The 22,591-nt window shown below is 37.5% G+C and overlaps 2 protein-coding genes across 7 annotated transcripts in view; one reads left to right on the top strand and one right to left on the bottom strand.

Moving 5' to 3' along the window:
• Positions 1–126: 126 nt before the first annotated feature.
• cep85 (centrosomal protein 85) lies at positions 127–17,631 on the bottom strand. Of its 5 annotated transcripts, none has more exons than XM_082148885.1 (15): positions 17,292–17,631; positions 16,677–16,731; positions 15,773–15,898; positions 11,099–11,823; positions 9,040–9,170; positions 8,835–8,952; positions 8,556–8,741; positions 8,300–8,452; positions 7,015–7,169; positions 6,811–6,877; positions 5,263–5,313; positions 5,050–5,100; positions 3,686–3,793; positions 3,361–3,592; positions 127–1,750 (listed from the first exon to the last, which is right to left on the bottom strand). In XM_082148885.1, exons 2-15 carry the CDS (start codon positions 16,714–16,716, stop codon positions 1,587–1,589), a joined length of 2,307 nt encoding a protein of 768 aa, XP_082005011.1. In that variant the 5' UTR covers positions 16,717–16,731; positions 17,292–17,631; the 3' UTR covers positions 127–1,586. The 5 variants fall into 5 exon arrangements, with proteins under 5 accessions (XP_082005011.1, XP_082005012.1, XP_082005010.1 ...); XM_082148886.1 differs by having other exon boundaries at positions 127–1,753; positions 15,773–15,895; positions 17,292–17,629; XM_082148884.1 differs by having other exon boundaries at positions 127–1,753; positions 17,292–17,628.
• Positions 17,632–17,828: 197 nt separating this feature from the next.
• mtdhb (metadherin b) overlaps positions 17,829–22,591 on the top strand; it is a 10,130-nt gene continuing 5,367 nt past the window's right edge. The window contains exons 1-9 of one of the 2 annotated variants that reach the window (XM_082148902.1): positions 17,829–18,326; positions 18,641–18,730; positions 18,844–18,928; positions 20,010–20,216; positions 20,315–20,368; positions 20,452–20,622; positions 21,342–21,380; positions 21,566–21,628; positions 21,715–21,836. In XM_082148902.1, the coding sequence (XP_082005028.1) occupies positions 17,991–18,326; positions 18,641–18,730; positions 18,844–18,928; positions 20,010–20,216; positions 20,315–20,368; positions 20,452–20,622; positions 21,342–21,380; positions 21,566–21,628; positions 21,715–21,836 (1,167 nt within the window). In that variant the 5' untranslated portion in view covers positions 17,829–17,990. The remainder of the gene's footprint in view (positions 18,327–18,640; positions 18,731–18,843; positions 18,929–20,009; positions 20,217–20,314; positions 20,369–20,451; positions 20,623–21,341; positions 21,381–21,565; positions 21,629–21,714; positions 21,837–22,591) is intronic. The other variant, XM_082148901.1, reaches the window with a different exon arrangement.

The raw sequence follows: 22,591 nt of genomic DNA, 5'->3' as shown, positions 1-22,591 counted from the left end.
GAGCCTTTAAACCTCGTTACAATAATATTATATGATAGATGACACTGCTCAGATACTCAAGATTAGGACACATTCACAGAATATCATTATACATAGGCTACTGGAAACAAACATTTCAACATAATGTTACATATGAAATACAAATCTTTATTTCTAAAAACGGAAACAATTAAGAAATATTTATATATATTAGAAACAGAGACATTTAGTGTGTTGTTATAAAGTTTTGGGCATATAAAGCTTGCCTGGCTGGTTTTGTATTAAGATATTACAACAGAAAACACATCTGCTGCATCGTCTAATTATATTTACACTTGTTAGTGATGTTTCTGGACCAAAGACAACTATTTACCATGCAATACTTCCCACAGTTTATGGTCCCTTTTTGTAAAAGAATCTCAATACCTTGGCAGTCGCACATTACAGTAGAGAAATACAGTTAGTGTCTACATTGGTATATTGTGCTGTAAAACTTCAGTAAATACAGATTACGACACTGAACCTGGCAAGGCACCTGTTACCATGTTTGACATTCATTAATACAATATTTGCTTCACCAGTTCATTTCCTCTGATGTATTGATTCAATGACGTGGCTATTATTATAGCAAACAAAACAAATTATAAACCAGACAGTAAATATGGATTAGAACAAAGTACATCATATATCCTATTATTTTACTGGCAAGATGGTCCTGCCCCCCAACACACATACAGAAGCAAATGTTACCCGTTTAAATTATATGACCAAAAAATATATATATTCTAAAATATTTTTTGTCTGTGTTAATTTTGCAGCAGTAAAGAACCTAATAATGCAATGAGGTTCTCAAGACAACTTTGAAAATGATGATTATTTAAGAGATCAACTTAAACAGAGCATGAACACCGTTTACAGAATTTTTATATGTATCTTAAGGATGAGAACTTTTTTTATTTAACAGAGAACCAGAATTTAATATTATGCCTACAAACCTGTCTTGCTTTAAAATGTCCTTATTTATTGGTCTGCATAATGCTCTGTACATCTAGACTCTGAAATGGTTCTGACAGGTTTGCCTTTGTTCATATTGAACTTTGGTTGTTATATAATATTAGGGAATGTCTATCCACCACCTTAACAACATCAAAGGTTTTACAGATCATCTATGTGTGATCTCAAACAGCCAGAGGTGGCCAAATATTTCCATAGCCTAAGATTTGTGTTTGATGTGGCACGCTATGTTTACTGTAAGATAATGGATGCTAGTTAATGACCTGTCGTTACACACCACCGAGCATCACTCGAAACTACAGGTTGGAGATTAGATATTTTCAGTTGAGTGTCAACTTCATCACAGGCGTTCCCAAATACAAGGAAAGGTTTATATTAAATCATTCTCTTTCCACCGCACACAAAGTCATCAGAATCTTAGAAAAATATCTTATGAAACCTTTGTATAAAAATAGCGCTCTGTTTTGCGAGATTACAATGTCCTTAGTGTCGTTAGTCCTTCGTGAAGATTTGTTTTGGTAGAGATTGTAGTGTCTTTAAGGCACTCGTGATGTGCAGTTACCCTCACTGAGCACACGCCGTACTGTCCGAGCTCACTGAGTGATGCAGTTTTCTCCCATATCCTGAGCATAGTGGTCAGAGACTGTGGTTCTCAGTTCCTCAACGTCTCGACGGAGTTGCTGAGCTTCAAGCAGCTTCTTCTGCAGCCCCTCGGGGCTCAACCAGTCCTCCCACTGCTCTCCAACTGGAGGGGGAGCTGCTGCAAACAGACAGACATGGAGTCAGTCACAGCTGATAATGGCCACAACACAGATAACACAACATTAAAATGAAAATTTCAATTTATCAACAAATTAAAGTGAAAAAAATTTAAAATGAAATATTCTTTTCATTAATTCCTTTAAAATTCGTTTAATTCCTTGATCATTTAGAATTTTACTGTTTTAAAGGGGTGGTTGATTATGATTTCACTTTTCTAACTTTAGTTAGTGTGTAATGTTGCTGTTTGAGCATAAACAACATCTGCAAAGTTACAACGCTCAAAGTTCAAAGCAAAGGGAGGTATTTTCTTTTAAAGAAATTGCTTTTTAAGGACTACAACAAACGGCTGGTTGGGACTACATGACATTTCTCCTGAGTTAGTGATGTCATGAACCCTAAAATGTACATAAACCCTGCCCCCAGAACACAATTTATAGATCATCAAGACAGAATATGCTAATCAATGACTAGAAGATAAATAACACATAAGCTACATAAAAATCAACTAACCATTCAGAAATGTTGTCTACATATTGTCACTTCTTCTTGAGTCTCTATCTTTGTCTGACTCCGGTTTGAACATAAAAGGCTAAAAGTTTTTGAAATTTTCAGAGCATGAGTGGAAGCTGTTGAATCTCTACCTTCTGTGCCGGGAGCAGCAGCTCATTTGCATTTAAAGGGACACACTCAAATGTTGCGTTTTTGCTCACCCTCAAAAAGTGACAATTTTAACATGCCATATTCAAAATATCTGTGGGGTATTTTGAGCTAAAACTTCACATACACACTCTGGGGACATCAAAGACTTATTTTACACCTTGTGAAAAGGGCATTATACCATCCCTTTAACTCTTGCATTAAACATTTCAATCTTTAAAGCAACACTATATAACTTTTTTAAAACTCCAAACTATGTCTTTACCCAATTACACTTTGATAAACCTATAATAATGATTAATATTTTCGAGCTGTCTGTATGGATTTCGCTCATAATTGCATACATGTGTCATTCCCACATGCATCACATCATTTCCATACAAAGTGAAAAGTAGCTCCAGCTACTGTGGTGCTTTTATGGTGTGCAAGTAGCGTGAAGCTGAAAGTTTGACGTACAAAAAAATAATAAAAAAGGACCATAAATCATTTAAAAACAGCAAGCCTCTGGGAATCGCCAGCTGTATAAATACAAAAACGTTTTTTATTAGCCTATCTAATACTCTTATAAGATATCCTGTATCCATGTGTATCTGTACACATGTGCCTCGAACCACATTCATCAGCACAGAGGAGCAGACAGAGTAAAAGCTAAAGGAAGTTGTTCCGCAAGGCACATGCAGTTTTATTTTTAACCGCTAGAGGGATCAATGTTACATTGTGTAGCTTTAACATTGACAATAATGGCTATTTTGTTGAATTGTAAATAGATTGTTGAAAAATAAGCACCAAAGAAACAAAAACTCATAAGCCATTATAAAGCAAATATAGAGATTATGGATTATTCCATAAAAATAAAAAGATTACAATGCAGGTGTATATAGTCAATTATATCTAGGCATTATCTGATGGAGTCCTAGTCTTCTCTATAGCAGCAGAGGGCGCACTTACATGCAATGCCGAGCAGCATGGAGAGGTTTGGGTCGTGGCCCTGAGCCCGCTGGGTGAGGACGTTGCAGAGGGAGCGGAGGTCACACAGACAGGCGGCCATCTCTACATACAGCCTCTGGGTGAGCCGGGCTCCCACGGGGAGCAAACCACGGCCACCCTGCGGCCCCTCACCCTGAAGACGCTCTTGCAGTGTCAGATTGTGTTCCATCAGCTCCTGGTTCTGCACTGAAAGCTGAAATACAAACACATGCACACCTCAATTCCCCTGTGTGCTGTGAAAACACAAAGGCAAAGAGCTGAATATGCATTATGGTCAACAACTAACCTCCTTCATAGCAGTGCGTAACTGCAGCAGACTCTCCTCTTTCTCTGCCACCTCCTCTCGCAGGGCCTGACTACTGCAGTCCTCCTGAGAGAGCTGCTCCTCCAGAGTCTAAGTCAACACACACACTTTATTAAGGTTGTAAACTAAAAATGTGGCTAATATAAACTAAACTGCGACTGCTTTTGGTGCAAGATAGTTTGACTAACATTGTAAATAGACATGGGTTAGAAAATGCTCTAAAAAGTGTCAAATATATAGACTTCAGACTTTTTTTTCTATCGTAAAAAAAATATCAGGTATTTCTAAAGAAGCCTCCTACTTTGCGGAAGCCGTTTGTAATTCCTCACCTCATAGTTACTATTGTAAGTGCATAGCTGAGGATTTAATGACAGAATATGATGCCTGGCTCTTAGTGATGGGGATTTACTTAAATTACAGATAATTACAGTCTTTAAGTTGAGATTCAAAAGACCAATTGTTATTCAGAACCAGTTCCATTTAAAAAAAATAAAAAAATAAAAAAATACTAGAACAGAAAGATGCTCGTTTTCCTTTAACGGTTCTTAAATTGCTCAGTTGGGGATATTTTGGGGATATTTAATTTAATTTTATCAATCAATAAATTCCTCTTGAAATAAACTTTGTTGTATTATTTAAATTTAATACTGTGAAGCTGCTTTGATACAATCTGTATTGTGAAAAGCGCTATACAAATAAACTTGACTTGACTTAACTTAACTTGACTTAAATATCATTTCCCATCTGCACTACCATTTCAAAGGTTTGGGGTCAGCAAGATGTTTTTAAAGAAATTAATACTTTTATTCAGGACAGAAGCATTGATTTGATCAAAAGTGACTGTGAAAGACATTTATAATGTTACAAAAGATTTCCTTTAAAAATTCCTATCAATGAATCCTGGGGAAAAAGTCAGTTTTCACAACAATATGAAGCAGCACAACATTGATAAGAAATGTTTCTTGAGCACCAAATCAGTATATTAGAATGGTTTCTGAAGGATCATGTGACACTAAAGACTAGAGTAATGGCCAAAATTCAGCTTTACCATCAAAGGAATAAATTAAATTTTAAAATATATCAAAAAAGAAAACACTTATTTAGAAGAGTAATAATATTTTACAATATTACTGTTTTTACTGTATTGTTTTATCAATTAAGTGAAGCAGGGTGAGTAAAAGAGTCTTCTTTCAGAAACATTAAGAAATTCTAGTATGAACCCCAAACTTTTGAATGGTAGTGTATGCAGACAGAACGCTGTAATAAAATACTCTGAACAGTGTTTCTTGCACCAGTAATCAGAAGCAGTGCCAATTATGCACCTGTTAAACAAAATAAAACTTTACCCTGATCTGTGAGCCAAGCTGCTCCATTATCCTGAGTTGTTTTTCGATGACCTTAAAAGAAAAAAATCATCAAGATTGTATGTTCTGCACAAATATATTAAGGTACTTTCACATTAATCAACAGAGCCATGATTCAGCACTACTAACAAATCTATTTTAAGTGTTATTTTAATTGTTTAACAAGTCCTTTAAGAAACTGATGTGAATAAAAACCTTTTTGAGTCGCTGCTGCTCATCTTTCAAGGTAGTGTTTTCTTCTCGTAGCTTCTCTATTGGCGCGTTTCCACCGAGCGGTACAGTACGGTACGGTACGGGTCGGTACCCTTTTATTTGCGTTTCCACTGCCAAAAGTTGAGAATGGTACCAAAAAGCCGAACCGTACCGTACCACTTTTTGGGTACCCTTCCGTTGGGGTACCTAGCACAGTGGTACGGTACTAAAAGGTGGAGCTAGACTCACTGCAGGACGTTGATTGGTTGACAGAGAATCGTCACTTGCGCGTGCTACGACGAGGGGAATGACAACATAAGAAGCGCCATTTTTTAATATACAGTTTAATATAATACTACTGTTACTGTGTCACGAAATGTAATTTTAAGAGTTTTTCAGGCGAGAATGTAGTTGTTTAAAGCTCAAATCTGTGGTTTATTTATAAAGATTATTTGTTTTTCCCCGGTTGTGAGATCCATGCGATCAGCGGGCGCTCGGCGCTCATGTTTCCCGGCTGGATGAGCCTTTCCTCGGCTAAGTTCTTCTGACGTTCGCCGATGACTCCGACGGTAGTGGTTAAACATGAGATATAATAATTCGTCTTGTGCAGACCTAACGGGCGATCTTTGGTCTCGTGAATATATAATTCGTTCCCTGTCAATCGTTTTGGCCGAGGGCTAAGTTTAGTTTCATATTATAGGCTATTTGTATTTAACTTTACTGTTGTAATGTTAGATTAGAGCGCAGCATTTGGACATTTGACTGAATTGTTTGCTTTATTTCTTATTGTATAGCTTCTTGTACCTTTTACTTAAACTTTTATATTGGCTATTATTGATAAAACTGAAATTTTACAAAAAGAAATATGGTTTCTTGTCATTTTCTTATTACAAGATTAACACTGATGTTTATTGCAACATTTGTACAAATGCATATATTGCCTGTAATATGTGTAATTATTTGTATTATTTAAACGAAAAGAGGTAACGTTAGGGTTGTGTTTTAAATTTCGTTTTGTTATAACGTTAAATAGAATAACGTATAACGTGCAGTGAATAATCAATATGCGTTGTGCATGAACCACATTTGTGTCCCTATAATGTTTAATTTATTTAAATGAAAACGAAAAGAGGCAGAGTAGTGTTTTATAACATATTTCGTTTTATTGTTGCTTAAAATGTACATACAGAGTAACAGAGATAACCGGAGTAGCAGAGCGAGCTGAGTGACCTTTTAAGAACGCGCTGTACCATTTGCATGTAGGAGTCGCACATGGCAAGTACAAACTTTGCGTACTTAATATTGAGAAAAGCCTAATGTCGGCGCTTGTCTTCTTGTGACAAACATGTCGAGGAGCAAGAACAAGATCTGCTGTATATGTCATCCATTGTAGTTTACTATGTTCTTCTTCGCGCGAAAATGACGTCGATCGAAACACCACGCCCATCAAGTAAGGGTACTGTTGGCAGTGGAAACGCTAGCCAGATCATGGTTAACAGACCCGAACCGTACCGTACTGTACCGTACCGTACTGTACTGCTCAGTGGAAACGCGCCATATGTCAAGAGAGGGCAATCTCACTCCATCCTCAAGGCTCTCCTGCACCCTGTTCTGGAGACTAAAACCACAAGCAAATAAAATAATATTAGACATTAGCATAGCAATGCTCCAAAACCTTATCAGTAGACTCCTGGTTTTGAAACATCCATTGTGTCTTTTGTGCATGGTTGAATGGGTTTGCATGGTTTTTCCTACCTGGTGACCGTTGCAAGTAGTTCTCTCTCCTTGCGTCTCTGTTCTTCCAGTTGGGTCTCTTTGTTGCGCACAGCACTGCAGGACCCCTCCAGTTGGACTTCTAGATCTCCGACGGTGGCCTGCAACTGAGCTGCCCTCTCCTCTACCTCCTCTAGCTGCAACACAACATCCAGAACTGCACTATAACCAACTGAGAACAACAGTTGCTCAAAATAGTGGTCAACCGATATGGGTCTTTCAATAGCCGATGCCAATACCAATATCTAAAGAGTCAGGTGATAAATGAGCAATATAATATACAACATAAATACACTACCATTCAAAAGTTTGGGGTCTGTATGAATTTTTAATGTTTCGTTGAAAGTAGACTCTTATGCTCACTAATGCTGCATTTATTTGATCAAAAATATAAAGTAAAAATAAAATAATGTGAAATATTGCAATTTAGAATTTTAGAATTAAACAGTTTTCTATTTAAAATATCATTATTCCTGTGATGGCAAAGCTGAATTTACAGCATCATTACTCCAGTATTCAGTGATAATTTTTTGCAGGATTCTTTGATTAAGAATTTCAAAAGGAAAGCATTTATTTGAAATAAATTAGAAAAATGTAACATTATAAATGTCTTTACTGTCACGCTGATCAAAATGGATGAGCTCTTTCTGAAAAACGAAATAATATATTACAGACCCCAAACCTTTGAATGGTATTGTAAAAGAAAAAAAAGAAAAAAGTACAATACCAAATGAAGTTCTATGTGAGATTCTGAAACTGGATGATACTCACTAAAATAAAATCTCATCCTTGCCATTTAATGCAAACAACATAGATTAATTTATTTGTTCTAAGGCTATTATAAATGGCAAGAACAGGGTCTAATCAGCTAAAAATCACTAAGTAAACAAGTTAATAAAAAATATTTAAAAGGCATAAACAAACAGGTTAAATATTTACAGAAAAATTAAATCTAAGATGTTTTGGTGCATTTGAGATAAAAAAATAAAAACTTTAGCAAACACAGCACAATCAAAAACAATGACTTGGCGAAAAAGCAGAGTGGGGCTGGGATTGTGTGAGCCAGCAGGGTAAGGAGTATGTTATTTTAAGATAAAGAATACAATAGGACCAGATGTGTGATAAATGGGTGCAGTGGATGCTATAAAGGTGTCTGGCAATAAAACACGAGAGAAGGATCTCAAGCTGAGCATTATGAGCAATTGTTCTGAGACCACAGGATAAAAAGGCTTTTGTTTTGTTGGCTGACCATCAGAGAGAGCAGTACCTTTTTGTGCTGGGCCTGGTAGTCTTCCATGGTCGGGAGGTCAGCCAGATATCGCTCGAGCGTTTCAATCCGCTGCTGTTTTTCTCTGTTCTGCTCCGACTCCTTCTGGCACTTCTTTTTCAAGCTGTTGATGTGCTTGTCCCGACTGCGGATCTGTGTAGTAAAGAGCAGCAACACGATATAAAATCAAACATGAGTTCAATGAGATTCAGGGTCATATGTGGTAGGCCACATGAAGAAGCTTGGATATGCTCACCCTCTCCTCTTGTTTCTTTAACTCCTCTGCATGTTTTTCACTGCTCTCTTTCAAGACCTCGTTCAGACGTTGCGTTTCTGTTTCCACTGCGCCCAGTCTCCGGTCTGCTTCTAGCTTCTCCTTGGTAAAGCAGTCGTTGCGCTCTGCAAACTGGGCTCGCAAAAAGGCATTTTCCCGCTGGGCTTCCTATCACACACACACACACAGAAAGACAGACGATTCACTGAGATGTTTTGATATAGAGTGAGGAAAAGGCTATGTGCATGCATGTGTGCTAACCTGTAGTCTCAACAGACACACATCGGTGTAAGGGGCTCCACGTCCCATGATGGCACTGTGCACCTGCAGCTCACTCTCTCTGAGACGCTGTTCCAGCTGAGACATTTGCTGCTTCTGCCTGCAATGCACAAGTTCCTACGTTTAGCATAAGTTGATGTTCACAATCTTTGTAGGACATACGACACTACTGAAAACTTGGCATTACCTTTCAATTGTAAGTTCTTTCTCTTTCAGCAAGTTCTCGTTGGCTTTAATGATAGCATCCCACTTGCTGTTCTCCGTGTGAGGAGTTGCTGGATACAGAGATGCATACTGTCCACTTCCTCCAGTCATTAACTGCAATAAAAATTAATTAAATAAATTAAATAGTAGGTGAAGCAGGAACTCTTATTTAAAACTGGGATAGAAACACAGTAAGCCCTAGACTGATTCCTATGTTAACTTTAAAGCAATGCCAAACGACACTGAATATTAAACAAAAAAGAAAAATACTAAACTTCCTGTCAATCAAAAGAAGGTGGAACAATTTATTGGACCACTGCAAACTCATGCAGTGAAGAAAATGTCTCTGGCACGAAGTTGACAGCAGAGTTGCAATTTGAAGCGTGAAAGCAGGGCAATTCACACTCATAATAATTGGTGCTTTTTGTTTCAGTGTTTGTTAATAGCAGTTTGAATTTTAGATGTATAGAATCAAATGTGTAGTTTATTACTGTCAGAAATATTAACAGCACTGGATTTTCAATCTCTGCTATAATTCAATATTGAGAAACTGTTATAAATCAAGTTATCTTGTTAGCTAAATAAACATGCTATAGATAATTATTTAAACCATAAATTATTCAAAACCAAGACAGCAGAAAAAAAAACCAGAACACCAAACTATCAGGTAATGTTATAAATAATCTGATACCGGTATCGGCACACTCATTTTACATCTCAAGTTATTAGTTGTTAGCCTAAATTGCAATTGATTTACATTTTCCCTGGCTGCATGGCCTATGTAAATAAAGAAAATAAAAGTTGTTTTAGAGGCAGAGCATTACATTTTACATATTACATTGTGTTTGTTAACTAACAAAAAAACGATTCAAAACACTTTTGTTAACTGAAATGAAGCCTTTAGCCTGGGAAAACCCAGACAACTTCTGGCAAATTTAGATTTGCTCTGCAAGTAGTCTGGCAAAGAGCTCATTCAAGCCCATTTCTAATCCCTCGAAATCGCGGCACCAATCAGAAACGTTGGGGCGGGCTTTACACGATGACGATCGCTCTGATTGGTTTTAGGTCTATCCAATTTGGCATTTGAGCGACGTCCGTTGGTGAAGCGCACCAACTTTTAAATGCATTATTATATTAAAATTGCAAACACATGAGGACAGTCTCCATGAAAGACCCACTGGCAGATGAACGTGCTACTACATTTCTCTCCGAAACGGTAGGAAATGAAATTAGATTTAATAGAGGATTTTAACTGTGACAAAATGATTGACAGGGCAGTTTACGTGACAGGATGCACGCGACAGATCCGTCCGATAAAGATGACCAAGTAGTATGTCCCAAAGCTTGCCTACTTTTTTGCTACACATTCAAAAGTAAATACCCTTTCTTCACAAAAAGAGTACATACTTTTATGGCGTAGTGTAACTTAGGCAAATTGGGACACAACATATGGCTTTACACGATGACGATCGCTCTGATTGGTTTTAGGTCTATCCAATTGTGCCCAGAGGCATTTGAGCGACATCCGTTGGTGACGCCCCTTTGGAAATGAGTTATTAATGAAGCTTTGCCAGACCATAACTCCGTTACTACTGAGAATGGTCTGGTTTTAACCAGGCTAAAATGCCTTAGCAACTAACTGAAATAAAGTACTAAAATTATTAAAACAGAAATAAAAATAAAAGCAAAATAGAAACATTTAAAACAAAAACTAATAAAAATGACAGAAGCACATACTAAATTTACTAAAACTTAAACTAAAATAAAAAATCTATAAATAATAGCCAATTCAAAATATGAATAAATACTAACGTATACAAAATAATATTAAACTAACACTGATTGATGAAAGATTTAACAAAGTCAAACACTGTATTTTTGGAACCGCATGCACTGAAGAATTATAATTCACAGTAAGACTCAGAACACGTGTTGAATTAAACAGAGTTAATTTCTTACTGACTTTAGATCGATGATTCACGATTACATAACGGTTCCCTTTTCCTTTCATGTACGCAGCAGGACACAAGCTGAACTCTAACCTGCATTTGTTCCACCTGAAGCCGCAGACTCTCGAGTTTCTGCTTCTGCTGCTGCCAGCTGGCCAGCTCACAACAGCGTTCCTGCAGTAACGGATCATAGGCGCCTGTGTTGGACTGGTCCCTCAGGAGAGCCTGAGTCTGCAGGCCCTGAGGTATGGAGAACATCCTGGCAGAGGCACCAGACCCTGGATGAATGTTCCTTTGGCTGTATGGGTCTACAGGACAAGCGAGACCTGCTCTAGCCTCCGGAAGGACTCTATAAGTCTGTTCCAGCAAGCCTGTATTGTCCTCAAGCCCGGTCAATTGCAGCTGCTGCCGTACATCAGGGCAAAGGCCCCCAAGCAGGGCCGACTGATTAAGCGTTGGCTCCATGGCTGGTACATCAAATTTCTGGGCTTCACCCAGCCGCGTCTGATCTCCAGAGGGGAAGAGCGAGTGGTCGAGACCGTTTACTAGGCTGAGATATCGGCTCAGGCAATCAGGCTTGACCGCATTCAACTCTAAATTTCCATCGTGCTGAGCTTCCAGGTTGGGGGAGGATGCAGATTTGGGGAGGGATGACTTAGAGCTGGAAGAGCTAGAGGACGCCCGGGTTTCTTCAGAAACATGTGGCTTGATCTTAGAGGCCAGAGTTCCGGCCGTGGAAGGCATGACATGGGCGGTGGGGATGGGGATCTGACTGCGGATGGGCTGGAAGGATGGACTGCTGCTAGTGCTGTAGAAGTCTAGAACAGAAAATGGAGTGAGACATAAATGAAACCAAAAAAAAAAAAGCTGTCTTTGGTGTTCTTTGTATAGCGGTCCAAAAAATTACCTTCTTTTTTTTGGTTTCAATTAAATTAATGTGCTATATTTTAGTTTGATAATGTTTTTTTATTTATGGCACCAAATTTGATTTATGCAGTAGTTATAATCCATTCACTTTTGGAGTATCTGAAAATTTAATTTCCGACTTAAACTGTAATAAATCTTGAATGCTTTGGGACACAGACTTAAGTTTGGTCTCTTTTTAAAGAAGACACTTGGCAGATTTCTGCCAAAAGTTTTAAAAAGTTAAGTTTATTGTTATGAGAAAAAAAGAAAGAAAAAGAATACTATTTTCAATTTTTAAATGAAATATACATTTTTAAAAACATAATTTACTCTAAAACTGCAAGAAACTCTAAAACTGCTTTCAGTAATTACCAAACGCATTACCAAACGTTTCCACCAGGTATCTATGTGTGACTATTTTTCATGACTATTTAAAGCTGCAGTCGGCAAGTCTGGCAGATTGGGTCGATTAGCCAAAATTTTGAATGTTTACAACTCTCATGCCCCTCCCCACTACCAGCGAGCACCCTCCCATCGAGGTCGTGCTCGTCAGTGCGTCACTGTGCGTGTGTACCGATTTTCTGTGAACGCGTCCGTCTCTTCAGCATCTATCAACACCATGGACTCGGAGGTAGGCTGCCCTGGCTAATCTATCCATAGATAGCAATAACCGAGGAATTGGAAGCTTGTTAGTAGATTTTCTCTCCGCCATCACGCTTCATGCAATCTCCAGGCGAACTTCAGGCGTGGCGTGTGCATGTGATATTAACGTGCGCGAGTGAGGGGGGATCTGTGGCGTGTGCACGACCTGTGATTGACAGTCAGATATCACACCCCCCTGCGCTGATTGGACCTGATGAAGCGGGAGCGCTGGATTTTTGCAAAACAAATAACATGCTCCAGGTGGAGTTAGAAGCTCGGGTTTTTTTCTAAAACCATCTTATTTATGTTGTTCTGTCGGATTATAGTGTCAATTTCACTGAATATGATCAAAAAAAATTTGCCGACGGCAGCTTTAACATTTATATTACAAAACCCAGTTTCGTCCACATTCCAATGAAGTAAAAACAAAATTTTTACTTTCAATTTTTGGGTAAAAAAATGACCGAAGAGCACCAGAGAGTTCAAGTTAATATTTAACCAAATGTCTATGATTATACAGTTGTACAGTAATGGCATATTTTCAATGTTTATTTTCTAAATAACTGTTTGTTATTCACTGATAGACATTGTTTCACACATTAAATTGGAGAAAGCCTGGAATATTACTTAAAGTCAGTAATACTGAGCTGTATATCAAATTATACCACGGCAAAATAAAATGTAAAGGAAGTCAAAAATCAATTAAAAGTTAAATAGTTAAATAAGACAGCTCTTCCATTTTGCCCCACAGTTAAATCATAAATCGTTAAATTATATAGACATTATATAACAGCAAAAAGGATGTTGCTAAATTAGCCAACCTTTCTATTTTGCCAAAAAAGAACAAATTAATGCTAGCTAGTTTTGACATCTAACAAACCAGTGCAAAAAAAAAAAAAAAAAAAAAAAAAGTACTCACCTTGCTAGCAGTAAAAGCGATACCAAAACATAACATATTCAGACAATGAAGGACAGTAAGGCATAAAAAAAACACTCCTCCAAGTGCATCTTCAGTAAGTGGTTTAGACAAACTACTGATCTTAAAACACGCCCACTCCGTCTGACAGAACTCGTCCTTCAAAAAAATGAAAGTCAAGCTCAGGCAAGGTGAGTACCTGCTATGAGAGTTTGTTCTCTCTCCTACAACTGTGTTAGTTCAGGAGAGCATACACACAGAAAGGTTAGCGGTATTTATAGAGCACTCTCAAGTTACGCTGTGAGGTGTCTATGTGTGGGCCTCCTGCTTTAACCATACAGCTCACCTCACACTCACACATGCCTAATGGTCCTTAATACTGTAATACTTCTGAAGTGCATTTAAACAAGTTCCTCAATACAACAATTAAATAAACACACACAAATCAAGTGGAGATGTCAAGAGGCAGGCAGCAGTAGGAGGGTCTGCCCGGCGGGTGTCTCTTTTAAACATCTGCTGTGGACAGGTTTAAACAATTCTATGGGTCGACGAAAGATTCTTAGAGGCTTTCTTGCCATTACAAGAAACACCCAGAGCAAAACAAAGCCGTCACCATCGCAACACAGAAGCCCACAGACATTCAACCATATATTTAGAACCTCTAAAGTGAAACGGCTGCCAAGAAGTTTTGTGCCGCCACCGTTTTGGCCGTTTTAAAAACAGATAAAAGCCGTGTCAGAATAAGTTATACTTAGTTGCTAGGTGCCACAATTGTATGTATGAAAACTCAATAGATTGAGCAGTTAATCATTACTGTTTCTATGGGAACTATCTGAGAGTTGTTTCAGGATGACGACAACAAAAAAGACGGATTTATGCTTTTCAGTTGCTGATACCAATATCTAAATAACAGGCTAGATAAAAACAGGATCTAATTGGACTAATGAATTTTCTTGACCTTTTCAGTAATTTATGATAATTTTTTTTATCTTTTTGATTCAGACTGATGCACTAAAAGCTTGGGGTCAGTAAGATTTTTTTTTTTTTTTTTTTATTCATATTTTATTCAGCAAGGCTGCATGAAATTGAACTTAATGTACAGACTTCACATATAAATAAATGCCGTTCTTTTGAACTTTCTATTCATCAGCATCCGGAATAAAAATGTATCACAGTTTCCACAAATTAATCTTAAGCAGCACTACTGTTTTCAACATTGATAATTAAAAAAAATTAAGCACCAAATTGCCATTACTATTTTTACTGTATCTCTTTGATCAAATAAATGCAGCCTTGGTGAGCATAACAAATTTCTTCAAAAAAAAAACAGTGTCTATAACTTCTATAGAAAATTCCACGACTTTACCAGACCTGGAAAGAAAACATTTTAAATTTCTCTGATATTTCCAGGTTTCCCTATGAATGTAAATGGTCATCCTGGATAAAATGATAAATAACAGCAAGTGAGTCATAAATAATGATGTTGTCATTATGTTTTGGAAATCGCATAAAAGCGTATAAAACTTCTGTTGATCGGGCATGGTTATGCCAAACTGATATGTCAGTCTATCACTGAAAATAAACAAATCACACCAGGCCAAACAACACTATTACAATATTGTAAACATAAGCTAAACATTAACACAGAAATGTTTTTAAACGCACTGCACATTCAGTACAGATCGGTGGTAATCGACAAACGCCAGCTCTTCAGTACAGCTAATCTTTGTGTATTACATGCTTAACAAGGCAGATAGAAGGAAACAAGACCAGGATCAGAGTTTCCATTCGGCCCTCCAGGTCAGGCCCTCCTAATGAGACCCCCATCAGTGGAAGTGCGACACCGCCTGGAGGAATCTATGGTATGGAATATCATATCCTCCTCCAAATCTCATAGGAGTTCCAGAACTCTGAGCACATCTCCATGACTAAGAATATTACAGCTTAGTCTAAAAACAGCCAGCGGGATGTTAATGTCTGTTGTAAATTAAAAAGGGTTATCTTTAAACCAATGATTGTTCAGTGGAATAAAATTTTTAAAAAGTCACTAATTAATTCAATTTGGATCCATGATGTCTGAAGATTAATATATTAATTCTTAAGGTGACAAAACTTCTATTCTTGTACATGGGTACGCAAGCATTGTTCAATTCCTGGAAATCAATTTTGGTATTTTTTTCCAATTACATGACTAATGTTAAAATGAAGGGGCTGTTGAGGACTTACTCACGTGAACTCAGGTCTGTTACACAACAGGCAAGTCAATGAACGTGACAATATCTGAACACCCGCAGAGTTCTCACCTTCAGTGTGGTCAGAGGTACCCAGTCCCGTGTCCCCACTGTCCGCTGTGCTGGGCCGCCATCCAAAACGGCTCTGGAACTTCTCAGACACAGCAGGTGTCAGCCACTCAGTGTCAGGGTGTCCTGCTGGAGCAGAAAATAAGCACACTGTGTGACAATCTATTATGGTTATGAGGTACAAGACATAACATAAAAGGATAGTTCTCCCAAAAATGAAAATTCTGTCATTAATTACTCGCCATCGTGTCGTTCCAAACCCTTAAGACTTCCGTTCATCTTCGGAACACAGATGATATTTTCAAAGAAATCTGAGAGATTTCTGTCCCTCTCTGGACAGCTATGTACTGTAACTTTGACACTTCAAAAAGCTCAAAGAGATCGTAAAAGTAATCCATATGAATAAAGCGGTTTAGTCAATTTTCTGAAGAGACATGATCACTTTATATGATGAACAGATTTAATTTAGGCTTTTATTTACATTTAAACACTGATCATCGAACATTAACAGAAGCAACGAGAAACCTCATTGGTTCCTGCTGAAGCTCAAACGTGCTGCGTAATATGAGAATGAACCTCATTGGTTCTCACACGTCAAGCGAACATTCTTGAGCTTCCGTTTACCACAACTGATGTGTGAGTTGATGAATGTTTATATGTGAATAAAAGCCTAAATTCAATCTGCTCATCATATAACGTAAATCCCTTTATGAACATTTTAAAGAGTCAAAGTAGTAGTTGCGTAGCTGTCAATGGAGGGACGGAAAGCTCTCAGATTTCATCAAAAAGATCTTCATTTGTGTTTTGAAGATGAATGATAGATAGTCTTCAGGTTTGGCGAGTAATTAATGACATAATTTTCATTTTTGAGTGAACTATCCCTTTAAGTTCATCCCTAGATCTGTACCTGTGATTTTGGGGTTCTGGTATTTCTGTGAAGTGGTCATTCCTGTGGCAATCACCTGTGGACCATATACATTAGTGAATTTAGTGTAATATTATTATTATAATATAATTTCATAATAATAATAATATTATTCTTAATATCATTTTTAGTAGTAGTGGTTTTCCAGAACTACTGTTTATTTACATATATATTTAAAAAGTACGCAAAATCATTCGTTGATTAACGTAACTTAACAAAATATATTTTTTGCAAAACATGAAGCAGAAAATATTTTCCAAAGCTTATGCTGGAATAGTTGTCAAAGTTAACTACGTTATATTCATGCTATTTTTTAAGCTACATGTGCCTTAATTTCTTAATTTACAGAAGATATCCTAGAGTTCAATATAGCACGTTATAGCACAACCAAAAAGCCAACAGAGAACTTGGTTAAATGTTATCAAGAGCCCCAGATTATTAGGGCATTAAACTAATTTAAATGTTCTTAATAACTTTGAAAACCACCTCTCCATATGTTGCTACTTCAAACAAACACATTAACACATCGCACAGATAACCAAGTTAGCAAACGTAAAGAGTTTAAAAGGTCGGGAAAAAGTAAACAACTCCACGTACCTTGACTTACGGGCTGAAAGGGTCTTTACTAAAGTTAACAATGACGCGAACACAGCCCAGAGGGACAATAATAAGCTTCATCACATGAGACACGCTCATTGGATGCTAAAGTCAACAACAACGACACAAAGCAGCAAAACTAAAAGCGGCCTCGAGCTTCAAATACCCGCCGACCGTGGAGCCACTGAAACTCGCGACTCTTTTTTCAACCGTTATTCTAACTCTTCCTCTGCGTTTGGCTCGCGTGCCAGGCTGAGACCACAAGCGCCCCCTGTCGCTTTCTTCGTGAGCTGCAGGTGCGCAAACCAGACACACATCTGCTTTTATTACGAATAAAAATAAAAGAGTTATTCGCGAGACAATGCCAAATTAAAATATTAGATTCCATTTTAAGAGGGGGTTCCAACTAACAATACGCCATATTTTTAGGGGCCCTGGCATAAAAAAAGTTAGGAAAACCCTGCTCTGGGGGTACACAGCTCACCCCTTGTTGGAAAACACAGTAAGCACTCCAGCCCAATAAGGGGAGCTTGTCTGCGAGTCAGTTCATGCACCTTCATTGAACAGAAGCAGCAATAGCAGCAGTAATCGGTGGCACGCTGGTGGCAAACTGGCAAAGCAACGTTTATTCCCGTGTAATTATCTCAAAATATTGATTTTGTGAATGATTGCACGCCGGTACCCGTACAATAGATTGCAATGGCACCGGGCTGGCAAGAGATCGCTTCACAGCATGTGGAGCAGATAACGGGATATGTCAGAGAAACCCTGTCGACCGGCCTCGTCTATCTGAAGTCTGAGCTGGGAATAGACTTGGGCTTGAATCCTGATCTGTGCGCTCCATGGCTGCTCCTTTTAACAGCTTGGGTCGGACTGGTTTTCTTGGTCATTTTAGGGGTCTCGGTCTGTCGTGGTTTCTCTAAAAGGCTTACAGGGACAGAGACCGGAGACACCGCCGAAAACACCGGTCCAGAGCAGCCGGTGAAGAAGGCAGATGAGCCCAAGAGAAGGAATAGAAAGAAGAATGCTGAAAAGGTTTGCTTCGTTTAGATTGGGGGGGTTACTGACTCGTTTCTTTTGAATCGGTTCCAAAAAGATTCGTTTAGTGCAGGTTGCATTGTTACGCCTATTGGTGGAGACAAGGGAATTGAATCATTTACTCAAACGATTCATTAGTCATTCACGTTTAACACAACTCTAACTGACATTCAGGCATCCAAATTCTATTAAAAACAGCTTTCAAATGGCATAATTTGAATAAAATCACCACACTTAATGAAAATATCAGTAGTAACTTTTACATGTATTACTCTCCCATTGTGTTTTATTTTAAAATAAATGTTTCACAGAAGGCCCAGAGGAATGGACTTGCTGTTGAACCGCAGGAAGATGCCAAAGGGCTGGACGATCAAGAACTACCAGGAGTGAAAACTGACAAGGTCATAATGATATGCATTGTGTCATTTACTTTGACATTTAGGTTTTAAGGGATAGTTCAGCCAAAAATGAAAATATTGTCATTTATTTATTCTGATGTTCCTGATGGTTTTAGGCAAAGAAGAATAAGAAAAAGCCAAAGCCTCCTGCTAAAGAGAAGAAATCTTCTATGTCTGTTGACGGCAAAGAACCTGATGAAGGTATATTTTGATTAATATGAATCCCATACTTTATAAATGGTACACAGAATTAAAAGGTTGTAAAAAAAATAAGTGATTTATTAGATAGATAAATGGCTAATTAAGTATATTTTTTATTTGTAAGCCTACATGAATAATGGTATTTTATATATATAGCAAACATATGCATACATGTGTATGCATACATTCTGTGCACATACACATACATAAATATACATATATATAATATATACACACATTATATAAACACAAACTTTTATTTTAGAATCGATTAATCGCTATATATATATATATGTGTGTGTGTGGATATGTGTAGCTATATATAATTGCTATATATATATCGATTTGACAGTAATATATGTTTTACATATTATATTATATTATATATTAATATAATACACTACCCAGCCCCCCCAAAAAGTTGGTGTTTCGATTTAAATGGGCAAATGCTTAAGAGTCAATGATTGGACCATTATTGCAGTGATTATTATGTTTCTGGCATGTTTTATGTTTGCCAACAGTTACTCTAACCCTAATTGATGGAGTGTGTAGCTTTTCATTTCTTAAACCACTATGCAGGAACAAGACACTGTCAATTGACAATGTCAAGATTTATCAGGCTCAAATTGTGAAAGAATGGTTAAGAGGGAGCATGAAGAATCATTTTCACACATGTATTAGCACCTCTGAGTCCAGACCTTAAATTCATTAAAAGTCTTTGGAGGAGACTTTACAGAGTGCTGGACTCTTGCATTGTCAATACAAGATCTTGACCAAACATGAATGCACCTCTTGATGCAAATACATTTTGTGATGTTATTCTCATCAAGAGGACGGTGCATCAATTTTTGCCAAGATCTTGTATTGACTTGTATTGTATTGAATTGTATGCTAAATATTCCAAGAATGTATGTATTTGTGTGTGTGTGTGTGTGTGTGTGTGTGTGTATGTATATTATAAATAATAGTTCACAGAAGTAGTTCACAAAAGTTATTTGCCTAATTAAATTATTGTGGCTCAGAACAAATTGTATTTGCATAATGGTTGGAACATGTTTGTCATTGTAATTGTATCTGTCAGGTACCTGGGAGACCAAGGTCAGTAACCGTGAGAAACGACAACTGAAGCGTAAGGACAAGACTCCGGGTGATGGGTCAGGCAGCCCAGTAGCAGCAGCAGCTTTCACTGCTATTAGTACAATGGAGCAGGTCCAAACCACCCCAGAAGAACAAGAAACCAACATCACCACCACTGTTTCTACACCTCCAGTCCAACGAGAAGTGGAAGGTATATATTATCACTGTTTATAATTTGGTATGGTACATTACAGTTGTGAATATATATATAATGGTTGAAACAAAACAATTTTCCCCCCAACATTTTAGTTGACCCACCTGAAATTGAAGCAAGTTTTGTACGAGATACTGTCGTTCCTCAAGGTAATAAATCAAATGTTAACAGATTATAATGTGAAATATAGATAGACTTATTTGTTTGTTTATGCTTATATTGATCATGGTAGTGACACCATGTTGGGAGGAAGGGCTGGCTGTTAATGGTTCTGGCTTGAGTGATGTGGGCCTGCAGCTTCCTCCTCAGATGGCCAGTGTTCAGGCAGAGAGCTGGACCAGCATGACTGTCCCGACTGAGCGTCAGACTAGTGAACCCTCTGTCTGGTCCCAAGATATGGAAGGTACTGAGAAAAAAAGTTTCAGGAGTCACAATTTCTTCACGAGAAGGGCACATTTTGTCTTATTATATCACTTATTGTATGTGTCTTATAAAATGATGGACTGGTTGAGCCTTGGTGCTCATGCAGGAGATGCATGGTGTGAATCTGACTTTAAACTTGTCAATCACATTTATTCTATCTTAATGTCTTCTCTATTAACTCAGTCAATGAAAACTTTCTATGAACACCTCTTTATGTATTATTCAGTGAGTTTTTTTTATTAATCAAAATAATTTATTACTAATCAAAATGATAGTAAAAACATTTAAAATGTTACAAAATAATTCTATTTCAAATAAATGCTGTGCTATTGAAGTTTCCATTCAAGAATGAATCCAGAAAAAAAATGTATCATGGTTTCCACAAAGATATTAAGCAGCAGAACTGTTTTCAACATTGATAATAATAAGAAATGTTTTTTAAGTAGAAAATCAGCATATCAGAATTATTTCTGAAGGATCATGTGACACTGAAGACTGGAGTAATGATGCTGAAAATTCAGCTTTGCATCACAAAAATAAATTACATTTTTAAAATATATTAACATAGAAAACCATTATTTTAATATATAATATTTCACAATATTACAATTATTTTGTGAGCTCAAGATACTTCTTTGTGTATACATTGAATGTAAAATGCAAGTAGATTAATTTGTTTATGTTTTATTCTTAATACAGGCTCATGGACCATTGTTTCATTCAGTGGATTGACTGCTGGTAATTACAAACTTATGAAATAAATGCGTAACTAAACTCAACTGTAGCTCTGCTCATATTCAGCCAGGAGCTGTTTCTCTGTACCACTTAATCATGTACAGTATCTCCAGTTTCACCATGATCTGTCGCAAATATAAAAATAACTACATCCAAAAAAATTCAAAACGTGTTTACTCTGTTTACAGTGCCTGACCTGAGTTGGAGTGCTCATCCTCCTGTACCAGTGGATGACGAGTGGTCTGGAATAAGTAAGAATCTATACATGCCCAGAACCTTCTTTCATTCACATATACAGAGTCACAGACTTACTAAGAGTTGCTGTTGTGTTCCTAAGAAAGCACATCTGCAGATCCATCGTGTGACTGGAACGCTCCATCAGAGGAGTGGGGGAACTATGTTGAGCAACAGCCCGTGAGCGCACTACCGCTGGAGCCGCCGGTCCCAGAAGTGGCACAGGTCAGTCCTGGAAGTGGCACAGGTCAGTTCGTTGTGCAGCTGTAGGCCTGTGGAAACAAACTACATTTTTACCTCTCTGAATTAATAACGAGAAGGAATCGAAATCAGTTTCTGATCTGGGTTTTGATCAGAATCTGTTTCTACATTTGAGAAATATTGATGGTGATGAGAGAGAGAGAGAGAGAGAGAGAGAGAGAGACAGAGAGAGAGACAGAGAGAGAGAGAGACAGAGACAGAGAGAGAGAGACAGAGAGAGAGACAGAGAGAGAGAGAGAGAGAGAGAGAGAGAGAGACAGAGAGAGAGAGAGAGAGAGACAGAGAGAGACAGAGAGAGAGAGACAGAGAGAGAGAGAGAGAGACAGACAGAGAGAGAGAGACAGAGAGAGAAAGACTGCTGTTGCAAATAGACATTTTTCACACTACAAATAAACATCATTTTATTACAAACTGCAGGGGGGTTGTGACTTGATAAAGCTAATAATTATCACAAAAAAAGTCAAATAAAAAATAATTTAAAAATAAAACCTATTAAAAAATATTTTATTTGTTTACCTGCATGTCATGTGACTATAAACCGATATATGCGAATGGGAATCCTTGGGGTTACTAATGTAGTCCCATTAAAGAACGAATGACTCTTATGAGTCGGTTCTTTTAATGAATCAGTCAAAATGACTCACAAATGAATCTCTATAATCCTGACTTAAAATAAATGCATTAAAGATAAACAGTTTTGAGTAAGGCTTTACAATAAA

The sequence above is a fragment of the Leuciscus leuciscus genome (assembly GCF_965113295.1).
Source record: "Leuciscus leuciscus genome assembly, chromosome: 20".
In the NCBI taxonomy this organism is placed as follows: domain Eukaryota; kingdom Metazoa; phylum Chordata; class Actinopteri; order Cypriniformes; family Leuciscidae; genus Leuciscus; species Leuciscus leuciscus.
The sequence above is the reverse complement of the archived record's forward strand: the minus strand, read 5'-3'. Positions and strand labels throughout refer to the sequence as shown.